General features: G+C 39.6%; 1 protein-coding gene across 1 annotated transcript in view; it reads right to left on the bottom strand.

Annotated features, from left to right (window-relative positions):
- Positions 1-2006: 2006 nt before the first annotated feature.
- The window catches only part of emilin1b (elastin microfibril interfacer 1b), an 18198-nt gene continuing 8053 nt past the window's right edge, over positions 2007-12151 (bottom strand). The window contains exons 2-8 of the mRNA XM_017476154.3: positions 9930-10052; positions 8819-9030; positions 6620-8704; positions 5915-6040; positions 5699-5716; positions 5289-5423; positions 2007-4889 (exon numbers count right to left, since the gene is read on the bottom strand). Coding sequence (XP_017331643.1) covers positions 4564-4889; positions 5289-5423; positions 5699-5716; positions 5915-6040; positions 6620-8704; positions 8819-9030; positions 9930-10052 — 3025 coding nt within the window. The 3' untranslated portion in view covers positions 2007-4563. The remainder of the gene's footprint in view (positions 4890-5288; positions 5424-5698; positions 5717-5914; positions 6041-6619; positions 8705-8818; positions 9031-9929; positions 10053-12151) is intronic.

Here is a 12151-nt window from a genome sequence, read left to right as displayed (position 1 = left end):
AGAATAGATCAGAGTGTTTTCAGTCCACTGTGACATCACACACACACATACACACACACACACATACACACACTGTTACTTTCTTCTTAACAGTAATACACATGGAGAAGTGATGCATCGATGCGATGTCCAATCAGATACCGCGCTTATTATTACATCACAGTATCTTCCTAATATCCACATTAAACTCCATTAAACTATCAGGTTTAACTGCAAATCCTTCAATTTCACTGCAAAATCAGACAGGATATGACATCATCATCATCTTAAAACCAAATAAAGATGCTAATCTAAACAACAGCTTAGTTAACCGCTAGCTATAATAGGCATCGGTGCATCCGTTTCGCTGTTGTGTTTGTTGCTATGGAAACGAGTCCTGATGAAATGAGAGGAGACACAGCGGTGAAGATGTAATATTACTGTGATGTCATGGCGATCTTTACCTTTATAGATATTTCAGACGTTATGAAATATCGTCTCGTCCCGGGGATTTGATATCATCGGGTTTAAGAAATTATTTTAAATAAAATAAAAGAACCACCAACTAAACAGCAGCGCATTTCCAATCAATAATGAAATGTCTATCATTTCATTATTATATCATTTCAAAATTTCATATTTATATTTATGATGTTGATATTTTTATATTTACGTTATATGTTTAAATTCATTATATTTCATAATAACCTGTGGAGTTTATTTACTTATAAATTCATTTCTGTAGAGAACTCTAAATCTTTGTGAATTGACTAATATCACGCACACACACACAGCATGTCCTAATCATTTTCCTGTGTGTGTGTGTGTGTGTGTGTTAGTGATATTCATACAGAGACATGTCTCTTTCCATAAATGACTCTTCTGGCTCACACACTGGAAAATCCGGAGTGTGTGTGTACAAAAGCAACAAAAGAGAGCGAGTGTTTTCCGTCTGCAACACGGTTTGATTGTGTGTGCGTGTGTGTGTGTGTGTGTTTTATCTGAGCGCTCGTGTGGAGAGTTTTTAAACACGAACAGCTGTGAAAACTCACTCGCCGTCATGTTTTACTGAGCCAAGCTGCTTTCTTTCTTTCTTTCTTTCTTTCTTCTTTCTTTCTTTCCCGTTTAACGAACACACCGCGGCTCTGCTCGGGTTACAGGATCGACGGCTGTGTCCCAAACGCCTACGCACTCTATTCTAACTGTAAACGTGCTGGTTTTGGGATACTGTGTGTGTGTGTGTGTGTGTGTGTGTGTGTGTGTGTGTGTGTGTGTGTGTGTGTGTACATACACTGCGTCACAGAGAATACAAGTGTAACTTTCACACTTTACAACATGCACGAAGGGATTGTGGCCTGCTAGCCTGCTAACTAACTGAGTAATTAGCCTTAAGTTCTTATGAGATATTAACAACGGCTAATAATCTGCTAATGAGCTAATTAACTTTGTATTTTCACTAAGAACAAAGAAAATAAATAATATGATGTAAAAGAATTCATTCACTTTCAGTAAGCCTTATTTCAGGCTAATCCTGATGCTAATCCTCCTTACAGTCGCTTTAAATGACTACATTGTATACAAAAAGTATTTTCCACCTTAATAATTTTGGATTTAGGAATATGTTCTCTTTATTCTTAACGCTAAGGCTAATACTCTTACTGTCCTGTTTATTAAAAAAAATACAAACAATATTAAAAGGACCCTATTAAAATATTTGTTTTAAATGAATAAACAGATCATATTGTCCACTAAACCAAGACAGGGACATTTTAAAAAGTCTGAACTAAGATCAGTTTTAAACTGAAATGTTTATTTTTATATTAAAACTCATGTTCTGATAATTTTCCAAAATGTAGAAAAGGAAATGGAATATTGCCGGACTTTTCCAGGACTTTTCCAGGACTTTTCTTGGAGAAGGAAGCTTTAACTCTGCGAGTTGGTTCTTTCTCAGTTTGAAAGTTGTACAACGTCGTTCAGCTGATTTAAACCCATCACAGACCCATGGCCACGCCCGAGAGAGGCGGAGCTGTGTAAAATTAAATATCTTTATTTAACACATGTGCTGCCAACAAACACATTCAGAGTCACAGGATAAACCGTGAGGAGCCACGTCACACGCCACGTGTGTTTCAGCTATTCGACCGCAGTTTACAAAGTGAACATGTTTTCTGAGGGAAATAGTCAAAATAATAATAATAATAATAATAATAATAATAATAATAATAATAATAATAATAATAACAGCTGGTAATGCAAAACAGCGGGAGCAGCATGACGTACCGCTCCTTCACACGGCGAGGGTTAGTAAAAATCTAATCTTTCAGATCCGAGTTTCAGTTTACAAACAGTTGGTGATGAAGTCGGACATCGCTTTGGCATATTTCATTAAAACAAACAAAAAAGACAAACAAAAACTAAAACACTGTTCTATTTGTCCTTGATGCTAAATCTCTTTATAAGCACTTTAAACCTGTGCTGTAATTTCTTTGACTTTCAGCTTTAAGCACTTTCTCTGTGTCTCATTAGCAAACCCGGTCATACAAAGATGCTAATTCTAGTGCTAAAGCTAATTCTCGTTATAGGCTCTTTAAAGTTGAAATGCATGATGGGAGAATCTCGATGTTTTAAAGTTGATTAAATCATCAGCCCTTTAAAGTTGTCATCGTTTGGCTTCATATGCATCATATTCTTTGTCTCTTTAAAGTTGTAGTTGATTTGTTTTGTATGTATTGTGTATGTCAGTTTGAATCTATTTGTATTTTCCACATTAACAGACCTGGAGTTAAGAGAATGTTCTCTTAATGCTAATGCTAATATCCTTTATCGACTCTTTAAAGTCGTAGTCATAGTTGTTTTTTTGTAGGCATTTTTTCAAAGCTGCATTGAGGGATAATAGCAGAATGCTAATGCTAATGTCACTTATAGGTGCTTTAATGTTGATTCTGTTAGATGAAGTGAAACTAATTTAAATTATAAGCCCTTTATTTATTTATTTATTTATTTATTTATTTATTGTCATCTGTAAACATTTGCCTTTTTTTTGCATTTACGCTGAAATTGTATTTCTTTGTTTTTATTAAAGCCTCATTTTTAATTCTTTGACAGATCTTTGTGTGACACTTTACGTGTTATATTATCTTTATATTGCGAGTTTTCTTTTTTCTTTAATGTTAATTGATGATGATGGTTTCCATCGTTACCAGCCAACATAATTTTTTTTTTTTTTTTTTTTTTTTTTTTACAAAATGGTGTAAGAGAGACGTGAGTAGGTTTCACTGTGGCTCAGCGGAAAGACTGGAAGATGCGCAGAATTAATTACTAACAGTCACAATGCAAGTATTGTGTTTTGCAAAAGCAAAATGCACACACACACACACACGCACTCACGCACACATACACACACACACTTTATCACGTGAGTGCTAGGCATGTGCAGCTAATCAGGTATACAATATATTTAACATGATTATGTTGTAGCATAAACACAACAGTCTTCTAAATGTTCTCATTTCAGACATTATTCCCCCCATAATTCTGTTCACCACAATATAGGTTAAAAACATGGCTGACAGAACTGTCTCTCTAACTGAGGAACATATAAACATGCTACCGTGCGCTAACTGCTAACTCACAGTGAATAGTTTCTTTCATATTCTGATTAACAGTCAGATCTGTGTTTGTAAATCGACAAAAGCCGTTTTCATGGCTACAGGTGGGACGTTTACAGGCTAACACGTGGGACTTGCTAGCTAGTGTTAGCTATGCTAGTTAACTTGTTCTTTGCTATAAGAACGCTAATGCTCCATAATTTGTTCCACATTTTGTGTTTTTTAACACCTTTTTTTTTTTTGAAAATGTTAACTCTCTGGGAGCTGATTTTCTCACTATGGTGGAAAACATAGAAGTTGAGTTAGCGGTCAATGCTAATTGTAAATACAGCATCATTTTAGCCTTATGGAGTCTTTCTTTTAGTAATTTTCCAACACATCTGAGGTAAATGTTGATGTTCTGGATAATTCTGTCTCATTTCCACTCTCACTGTGTCTTTATAAAGTGTGTATAAATGACTAAAAGTCTTCACGGCTACATGCTAGCTAGCAAAAGAAGTTTTTTTCCTGGTGAATCCCAAACAAGGCACCGCTCAGAAATTTATCCACGCTCAAAAAGCTGATCAGCGACAAGAAGATACGATATTATGATAAACCTAACGCTAATTATTAACTACTGTGAGGGGAAATTATTAGAGATATCGCACATGCCCTGTAGCGAGCCTTATGCTACTTTTACACTGGAAGTGAAACTCTGGTGATAAACGATTCATAACACTGTGATTTATATAAAATCTGAAATCATTTTCTTATCAATAATAATTAAAAGAAAAAAAAAACAGTAGTTCCTGTAAAAAAAAAAAAAAAAACACGCCTCCAAAGGTCAAAAGGAAGGAGTAAATATAATCGATTGAATTAAATCCTCTTCTGAATTCAGGAGTTCACACAAGAACAGAATCACAGAAAGGTGTGTGAGCGTGTCCACGGTGCGACTCGTGAGGTCGAGGTTCGGCCCCGTCGTTGTTAAATCTCAGGGTTATGAGTAATCCTCGTAGAGCAGAGCGCCGCTGAACATGGTGAGAGGTTCGACCGAGTGCGCCAGTTTCCCCATCACCAGGTCCACACACACGGTGTCGTCCGACTGCAGCGGAAGGATGATGTTGAAGACGGCCAGAGATCCGGGCGTCGGCTTCGTCTCCGCCACCGGCTTGTTCTCCAGGCCCTCGGGCTGATACCCGGCCGAGTCCACGCGCGCAATACCGTAATTCGACTTGGACAGAACCGCTTCGATCTTCTCGTTCTTGTGGCCCGTCAGAACGGCGCTGAAGAAGTAATGACCATCCCGAGGAGCCTTGAAGATTCCTGCAGGACGGGAACAATGCTCAGGATCAGCGTCTTCAATAATATAATAAATAAGGTAAAAAATACTGCTATAGGAAAATAATCCACGATTATTTTGTGTGGGTGGTGTGATGAAGTTACTGTTACCGCCTCAAAGACCATTATTTTTCTACAACAGGAAATCTTTATACATTAATTATACAATTAAATAAATAAAGTGTAAAAACATTGCTCTATATAAAATGTATAAAATAATATAAAATGAACTATAAAATAAAACTTCAAATGATTAACATAAAATCTTGATAAATAAATGTTGAATTTAAATGTTTTAAAAACAATTTATCATATGCCTTTATTAAATAACAACTAATAAAATAATAAATATACGATAGTTTCATTTCTGACTGACGGTTTCACCTGTTTGTGGATCGTAAAAGTTTCCTTTATTCACGAAGATTTTATCAAACACTATGGTTCCGGACGAAGTCATTTGCTTGGTGAGCGCGGCCGAGAACGAGACCTTAGGAACGTTAGCATCAACGCCTGGGAAACCTGGAACACAAAATTCCACCAAATAATCACATTTTAATATCGTACTAATTTACGATGTAACACAAAGTTACAGTGTTTAGTAAACTCTGGCTTTTAGGAGATACACACACACACACACACACACACACACACACACACACACACACACACACACTACCAATGACCCTTAGCTTCAGTTTTAATCTTGATAAGACACATCTGCTACGTCTAAAATAGCCTCAGGGCTCCAGAGGGATTTTTTTTTTGTTTTTGGAAAATAAAAATAAATCTCATACCTCGTTCTCCACTGAGACCTGAAACAGAAAAAATGATTTATGAGTGTTCATTTCCATTACTCTCTTATAAAACTCGTATAAAGGTCATTCCATTTTTATTTCTGCCCTTTATAATGTACTATTAATAACACCGGGAATCTTAATAATTCATGCCTTATTTACTGAAACAACTAACTTAGCTTTATTACTTATTTCTCGTAATGATTTGTTTTTAACCTGGTGGTCCTCTTGGTCCTTCCACACCCGGTTTACCGGGTGGTCCTTGTGGTCCAGGTAGTCCTGGATGTCCTGGAAATCCTCTTTCACCTGTCTCTCCCTGAGGACCCGGGGGTCCAGGCAGACCTGGAATCGGGAGTCTCAGTGTTAGCAATGACCTTTTACCCACTTCAACTTAAAAACGTCTCTGCCTGTGTTTGGACATCTGATCTAGAAAAGGGTGAAGTGAAGCTATTTCCTGTTTATATAATGACTGCAGGAACCGATGAAGAAACGTTACACCTTTTCTGTACAGGTTTATCGAAAAAAGGAATCAGATTTAGCTTGTACCACAATAAAAGATTACAAATATTGTGGAATTTAATTCATCATTCATTACAGGAAAATAGTCAACTTGCAGCAATGGCTGCAGAGATCACGCTGAAATTAGCTAAGGTATCTGATTAGCTCGTTAATGGCTAACTCTTCTAATGTTGCTGAATTATAATGTTGTGTAATTAAAGACAGTATTTCCTGTTATGCCCTTTAGTAAAAATGAAAAAGAAAGCCTGGCGATGATGTCGTATGATTACGCTTGTGATTGGCTGATCAGATCCCAAGGTAAGCAAAATATAAACAATAATCAATACTGATGGAACTGTAACCCTGGTGCTTAAGGATCCTCCTGGTTCTCCTCCTGTGTGTACAGATATAAAACAGACAGACCTGTGAAGTCGTGTTCCATCAGGCTCCTGAACTCCTTGAGAAGATGCAGTATTGAGGAGTTGAGCTGCTTGATCTTTCCGTGGATGTTGTCCAGATGTGTGGTCTCCATGGTGTCGATGAAGCTGCTGTGGTGGATCACGGTCGTGTTGAGCCCGTTTACACAGCTCCACAGGCCGGTCACGTGCTTGTTGAGTCCCTCTTTGATTTTCTGCAAGTTCTCAGATACAGAATCGAGTCGACCACAAACCCCTTCCAGTTTGGTGATCCTCTTGTCGAGGCCGTTGCCTGTTCTCTCCACAAAGTAACGCTTGAGGTCGCGTTCGATGTTGTCGAAGCGCATCTTACTGTCCTCGATGTGCTCCGTCACTTCCTGCTGGATCTTATCCAGCTCTGAGATGATCTTGTCCTTCGTGTTTCCCAGATCGGTGATAACGCTGTCGTGTTTCCGGGTGCTGTGCTCCAAACCTTTCAGAGTGTCGTTGATGGAGCTGAAGGTTAAAATGACTCCTGATAACTCGCCCTGGATCGATCCGAGGTTAGCGTTGTTGCTGATCACACTGTGGCCATCGAGGGGTTTCTGAGGACCGTCCAGGTCTCCTGGTTCTGTTCCTGGTCCTGCTGGAGTCTCCAAACAGATCTTGCATTTATGCACATCCTCTTTAAGTTTATTCACTTCCTCTTGCAGGGTGCTGCACCCGTCCGAGCAACCCGAATCCACCTTGCCCTTTATGTAGTTCACATCTGTTTGCCACTTGTCCATGGCATGGTTCGTGATGTTCTTGAGCTTCCTCAGGTCATCTTGCACCGTCTTACAAAGGTCTGACTGGCAGTTCTCAATTTCATGAATGATACGAGTAAAATGTTCACCGTTGTCGCCGGTCACCTCTTTGATTTTGCGTACGTCATGGCTAAGATCGATCACTTTATCCAGTAGAGAGTCGCCGGAAACAGAAAGATCTTTGAGCCTCGTGTCAAATCTCGTGATCTCATCCTCGTTGGCGACAACCCTCCATTCCAAGGATTTGACTGTATCCGTATCATCAGTGGGTCTCATTCCACTTCCTCCTGGGGGTCTTCTAGAACCAGAGCACGAAGAGCATTCGTTTATTCTCCGATCCATATGAGACGTGGCATTCTCCAGCCGAGACAAGCGCTTGTCCTGTTCAAACAAGGTTTCTTTCATGAACCTGATGTCCACATCTAGATCTGTGTTTCTGTTGTCTTGAACATCGAGGTGAGCGTTGAACTCATTGCGTAGGTCTATGAGGCCTTTTTGGAACAAATCCTTCAAATCGTTGTCCATGTAAGCGCAGTTTTCTTCCGTCCTCTGCAGTGTGCTGTTAATCCGTCTTTCCCAGTCTTCCAGTGTTTCCTCCAATCTTCTCTGTCCTCCTCCATTTTCTCCGGCTCCTCCGACGCCTCCACCACCTCCTATTCCTTGAAGCACTTTCTCCAAACGATCCTCGAGGCTGGTACAAGTCTCGGATGTCGACGTGATCTTCTTATCCACATCCCTGAAATTCGTCTCAAGATCCCGGATTTTATCGCAGCAGGTTTGAGATCGACTCAGATCCCGACGCAGTCCTTCCAGAACCAGGCGGTTCCGCTGTTCCATGTCGTTAATCTTCTTTTCCAAAGCTGAGATCCTCTCTCTGTCCCTCTGCTGCTCTCTCCGCAGGTCTTCTACACCGGCTTGGCAAGCAGTGCAGGACAGAGAAACCCGGCGTTCCAACTCGCGCAGGATTTCCTCCTTCAAGATGTTGAATCTGTCTCCATCATGGCCGTCCAGATCATTCCCGCCTCTTCCGTTAACCAGGTGGTTATTGATGCTATCGAGAGTTCTATCGTGAGCCTGAGTCCGATTGTCCAGCTGGTCCAGTTTGGTCTGGATGTTGTGAATCGTTTCCTTCATTTCAGGCTGAGCCGCGTCCGCCGGCGTGTTCCCACCGCTCGATCCGGGATTTTTTGTCTCCTCCTGAAACTTTTCGTTCATGGTGCGTAACGTCGATTGCAAATCATGAACGTCTTTAGTCAAACGTTGGATTTTGTCCTCCATCTGTTTCATCTTGTCGCTGTCGCCTCTCCCTAAACACATGACAAAATCATTACCGTCATATAATATTTCCCAAACGCTGATCTTCACAAAAATCTTTTTATTATTATTAATGTATTAAGATGACTTTAACATATAAAACGTACCGCTCCCTCCGTTCTGTCCGTGTCCTGTGTGTCCCGGGTTCGAGGGTTTAGTCCACGGTCTCGCTGTGGAAATCTGAGTGACAGATCCTCCGTTCTCGCCGCCATTATGTGTGTTACAGTCCTCTCCGCTGTATCCATGGCAACACTTCCACTCCATCTCAGTGATCAGTTTGTACGCTACCTTATATCTGGGCCTCAGATACGTCCGATACCTTCAACACACACGAGAACGAAATAAGCTGTTTAGAGACTAAACGTTTTCCTTTAATGATGTTACGCTTCATGTTGGCAGAGGATAACATTAACAAAATATACTGTGACCGATTAAAATGTAAGATTAAACTATTTCTTTTCAAGACGTTTTGCAAAAAATTTACAAGGACATTTTAACACACATACATTGTACAGAAAAAAAACAAAAAAAAAAACTCGTGGCGTGTCTCATTCCTGGCTACCAGATAACACCTTTTACTCCACCCTACATTCAAAACCCATTGCCTACTGACGCTGTGCGACCTAACCCTAGACTGGGTTGTAACAGGTTCTACATAGAACCCAGAGGGACATTAGAACCATAAAGGGATGTACAGAGCCACTAAGAGTGTATTTACACTTTAGTGTAATATTTATAAGAATGTGTTCATCTGAAATATCATGGTGTATCTGCTTTATATTATTCCGATCATGTTATTTATGCTCAGTGTCTTCAGTTCGGTGGTGGTCCTTGGGTTCTTGGTGTTCTTAGTGTTTGAGGTTCTACAGTCAGTGTGAGAACGTCTCAGTGAGAGCAGCATCCAGTCGTTTAGTGGAAATAAAGTGCTGATGTTTTGGAGTCTGAATCCTGCAGTTGTGGACTTTGGAATGATGTGTCATTTCATTCCTTACATAGCTGTGTGTGTGTGTGTGTGTGTGTGTGTGTGTGTGTGTGTGTGTGTGTGCGTGTGTGTGTGTGTGTGTGTGTGTGTGTGTTAGCTAATTCTCATCCAACTATTTCTCATTATATGTATTATGTATTATAGGCAGCATGCATAATGTACATAGGAACACACACACACACACACACACACACACACACACACACACACACACACACACACAAGGTGATACTCACATTAAGACGCGAGCACACTGCACTCCCCAGGAACATGGCTGATAATCAGGCTTCACGTACGTCTCCACTCCATCCTCCACCACACAGCTCACTGTCTTCTTCACCACATACGCACACCAGTTCCTACACACACACACACACACACACACACACACACACACACACACACACAAACTCTTTATCAGGTGAGCGCTAGGCATGTGCGGCTAATCAGCTATAGGATATATTTAACATTTACACCATTACTATTGTAGCGTAGCACAACAGTTTTCTAAATATCCTCATTTTAGACATTTAGTTTTTTCCCATAATTCTGTCCACCACAATAGAGGTTAAAAAACATGGCTGTCAGAACTGTCTCTGACTCGGCAACATATTAACATGCTAACATGTGCGCTAACCGCTAACTCACAGTGAATAGTTTCTTTCCTGTGATGCTACAACACACTGCTGTAATAAACAGATCACCAATAAAGAGTGATCTTTTATACTTTTTAAAGCCCTTTTATTACTTTTAAACGTGTGTAGAACTGAAACTCTCACCAGCTCCAGTGCTAGCATAATAACTAGCGTGCTAAGCAGTTAAAAGAGTGCACAGCTCCGTCAGCAGTCACGTACAGATGGATGAGAGGAATAAAACCCAAGTTTTGAGATATAAAGTGTTTTTGCTGCTTGTGTTTTTAGGAACCAGTTCATCATTTTTAAAAAGAAATCATGATTTACTGCAGCAGTGACTTCTGGGTAATTTGTGCGGTCACTGAGGTTAATACACAGATGGCATGTTTAAACCTGTATAACTCTCTTATTATTTTATTATGTAATCTTTAATGCTTGTATTATGTATTGTTGATTATTTTCGAATGTTCTTATGTTGTGGAGATCTTTATCCTCTGAATGGACTCTGATTCAACAGAAACGCTGTTATTCGCTCAGCCTGTCGTTATTTCTGCACGTCCTGTCGTTTAGCGTATTCTGCACATTATTTCCTGATATCATTCGATGATTTTTAAGCAGATGACAGGAAGTTCAAACTCAGGTCACTGATGTCCAACAGGAAGTCCAGCTGCAGGTTAGCATTCAGATCGTGTCTCATGCTTCAGAGTTTAATCGAATTTTAACACAAAGATGAGTCGCTAGAAAGAGAGAAAGTGGTTTAGCTTTACGCTGATGTAGCCCGCTAGTTAACGAGCTAACCATGTCTTTATTTAAGTAATAAACAGTGTGTGTGTGTGTGTGTGTGTGTGTGTGTGTGTGTGTGTGTGTTACAGTACAATACTACATGATAAGGTGGTGTGGTGAAGTTGAAACACTGTTACAATTAGAATTTTTTATTTATTAAAGAATGACACTTTTATCCATTAATAGTTACATTTAATTCTGTGGAATGTCGGTGGAACCAGTTAGTTCCTGTTCTGACTTACGTTATAGCCGCTATAAACAGTCGTTCCCTCACCAGCCTCTTTATTCCCTCTCTTTATTCTTTCTCTTTATTCTCTCTCTTTATTCCCTCTCTCTATTCCCTCTCTATTCTCTCTCTTTATTCTCTCTCTTTATTCTCTCTCTCTCTATTCCCTCTCTTTATTCTCTCTCTTTATTCCCTCTCTTTATTCTCTCTCTTTATTCTCTCTTATTCTCTCTCTTTATTCGCTCTCTCTATTCCCTCTCTTTATTCTCTCTCTTTATTCGCTCTCTCTATTCTCTCTCTTTATTCTCTCTCTTTATTCGCTCTCTCTATTCCCTCTCTTTATTCTCTCTTTATTCTCTCTCTTTATTCTCCCTCTTTATTCTCTCTCTCTATTCCCTCTCTTTATTCTCCCTCTTTATTCTCTCTCTCTATTCCCTCTCTTTATTCTCTCTCTTTATTCCCTCTCTTTATTCTCTCTCTTTATTCTCTCTCTTATTCTCTCTCTTTATTCGCTCTCTCTATTCCCTCTCTTTATTCTCTCTCTTTATTCGCTCTCTCTATTCTCTCTCTTTATTCTCTCTCTTTATTCTCTCTCTTTATTCGCTCTCGCTCTATTCTCTCTCTTTATTCTCGCTCTTGAAGATAAGACAAAAAATGCAGCGTAAACTCCTCTGTCCTGAAGATCTGTGAAAACTTAAAGTTACAGCGTTACTCTGACTGTTACAAAGTGCTGACACTGGAGACTCCTTCCATAAATGTTACAGAAGCATCTCCTAACCTCAAGGAAACTTCAGCGTATCAACAACTTTCTTAATCT

Source organism: Ictalurus punctatus, chromosome 9 (genome assembly GCF_001660625.3).
Source record: "Ictalurus punctatus breed USDA103 chromosome 9, Coco_2.0, whole genome shotgun sequence".
NCBI classification, from domain to species: Eukaryota; Metazoa; Chordata; class Actinopteri; order Siluriformes; family Ictaluridae; genus Ictalurus; species Ictalurus punctatus.
This window is presented reverse-complemented; position numbering and strand designations above follow the sequence as displayed.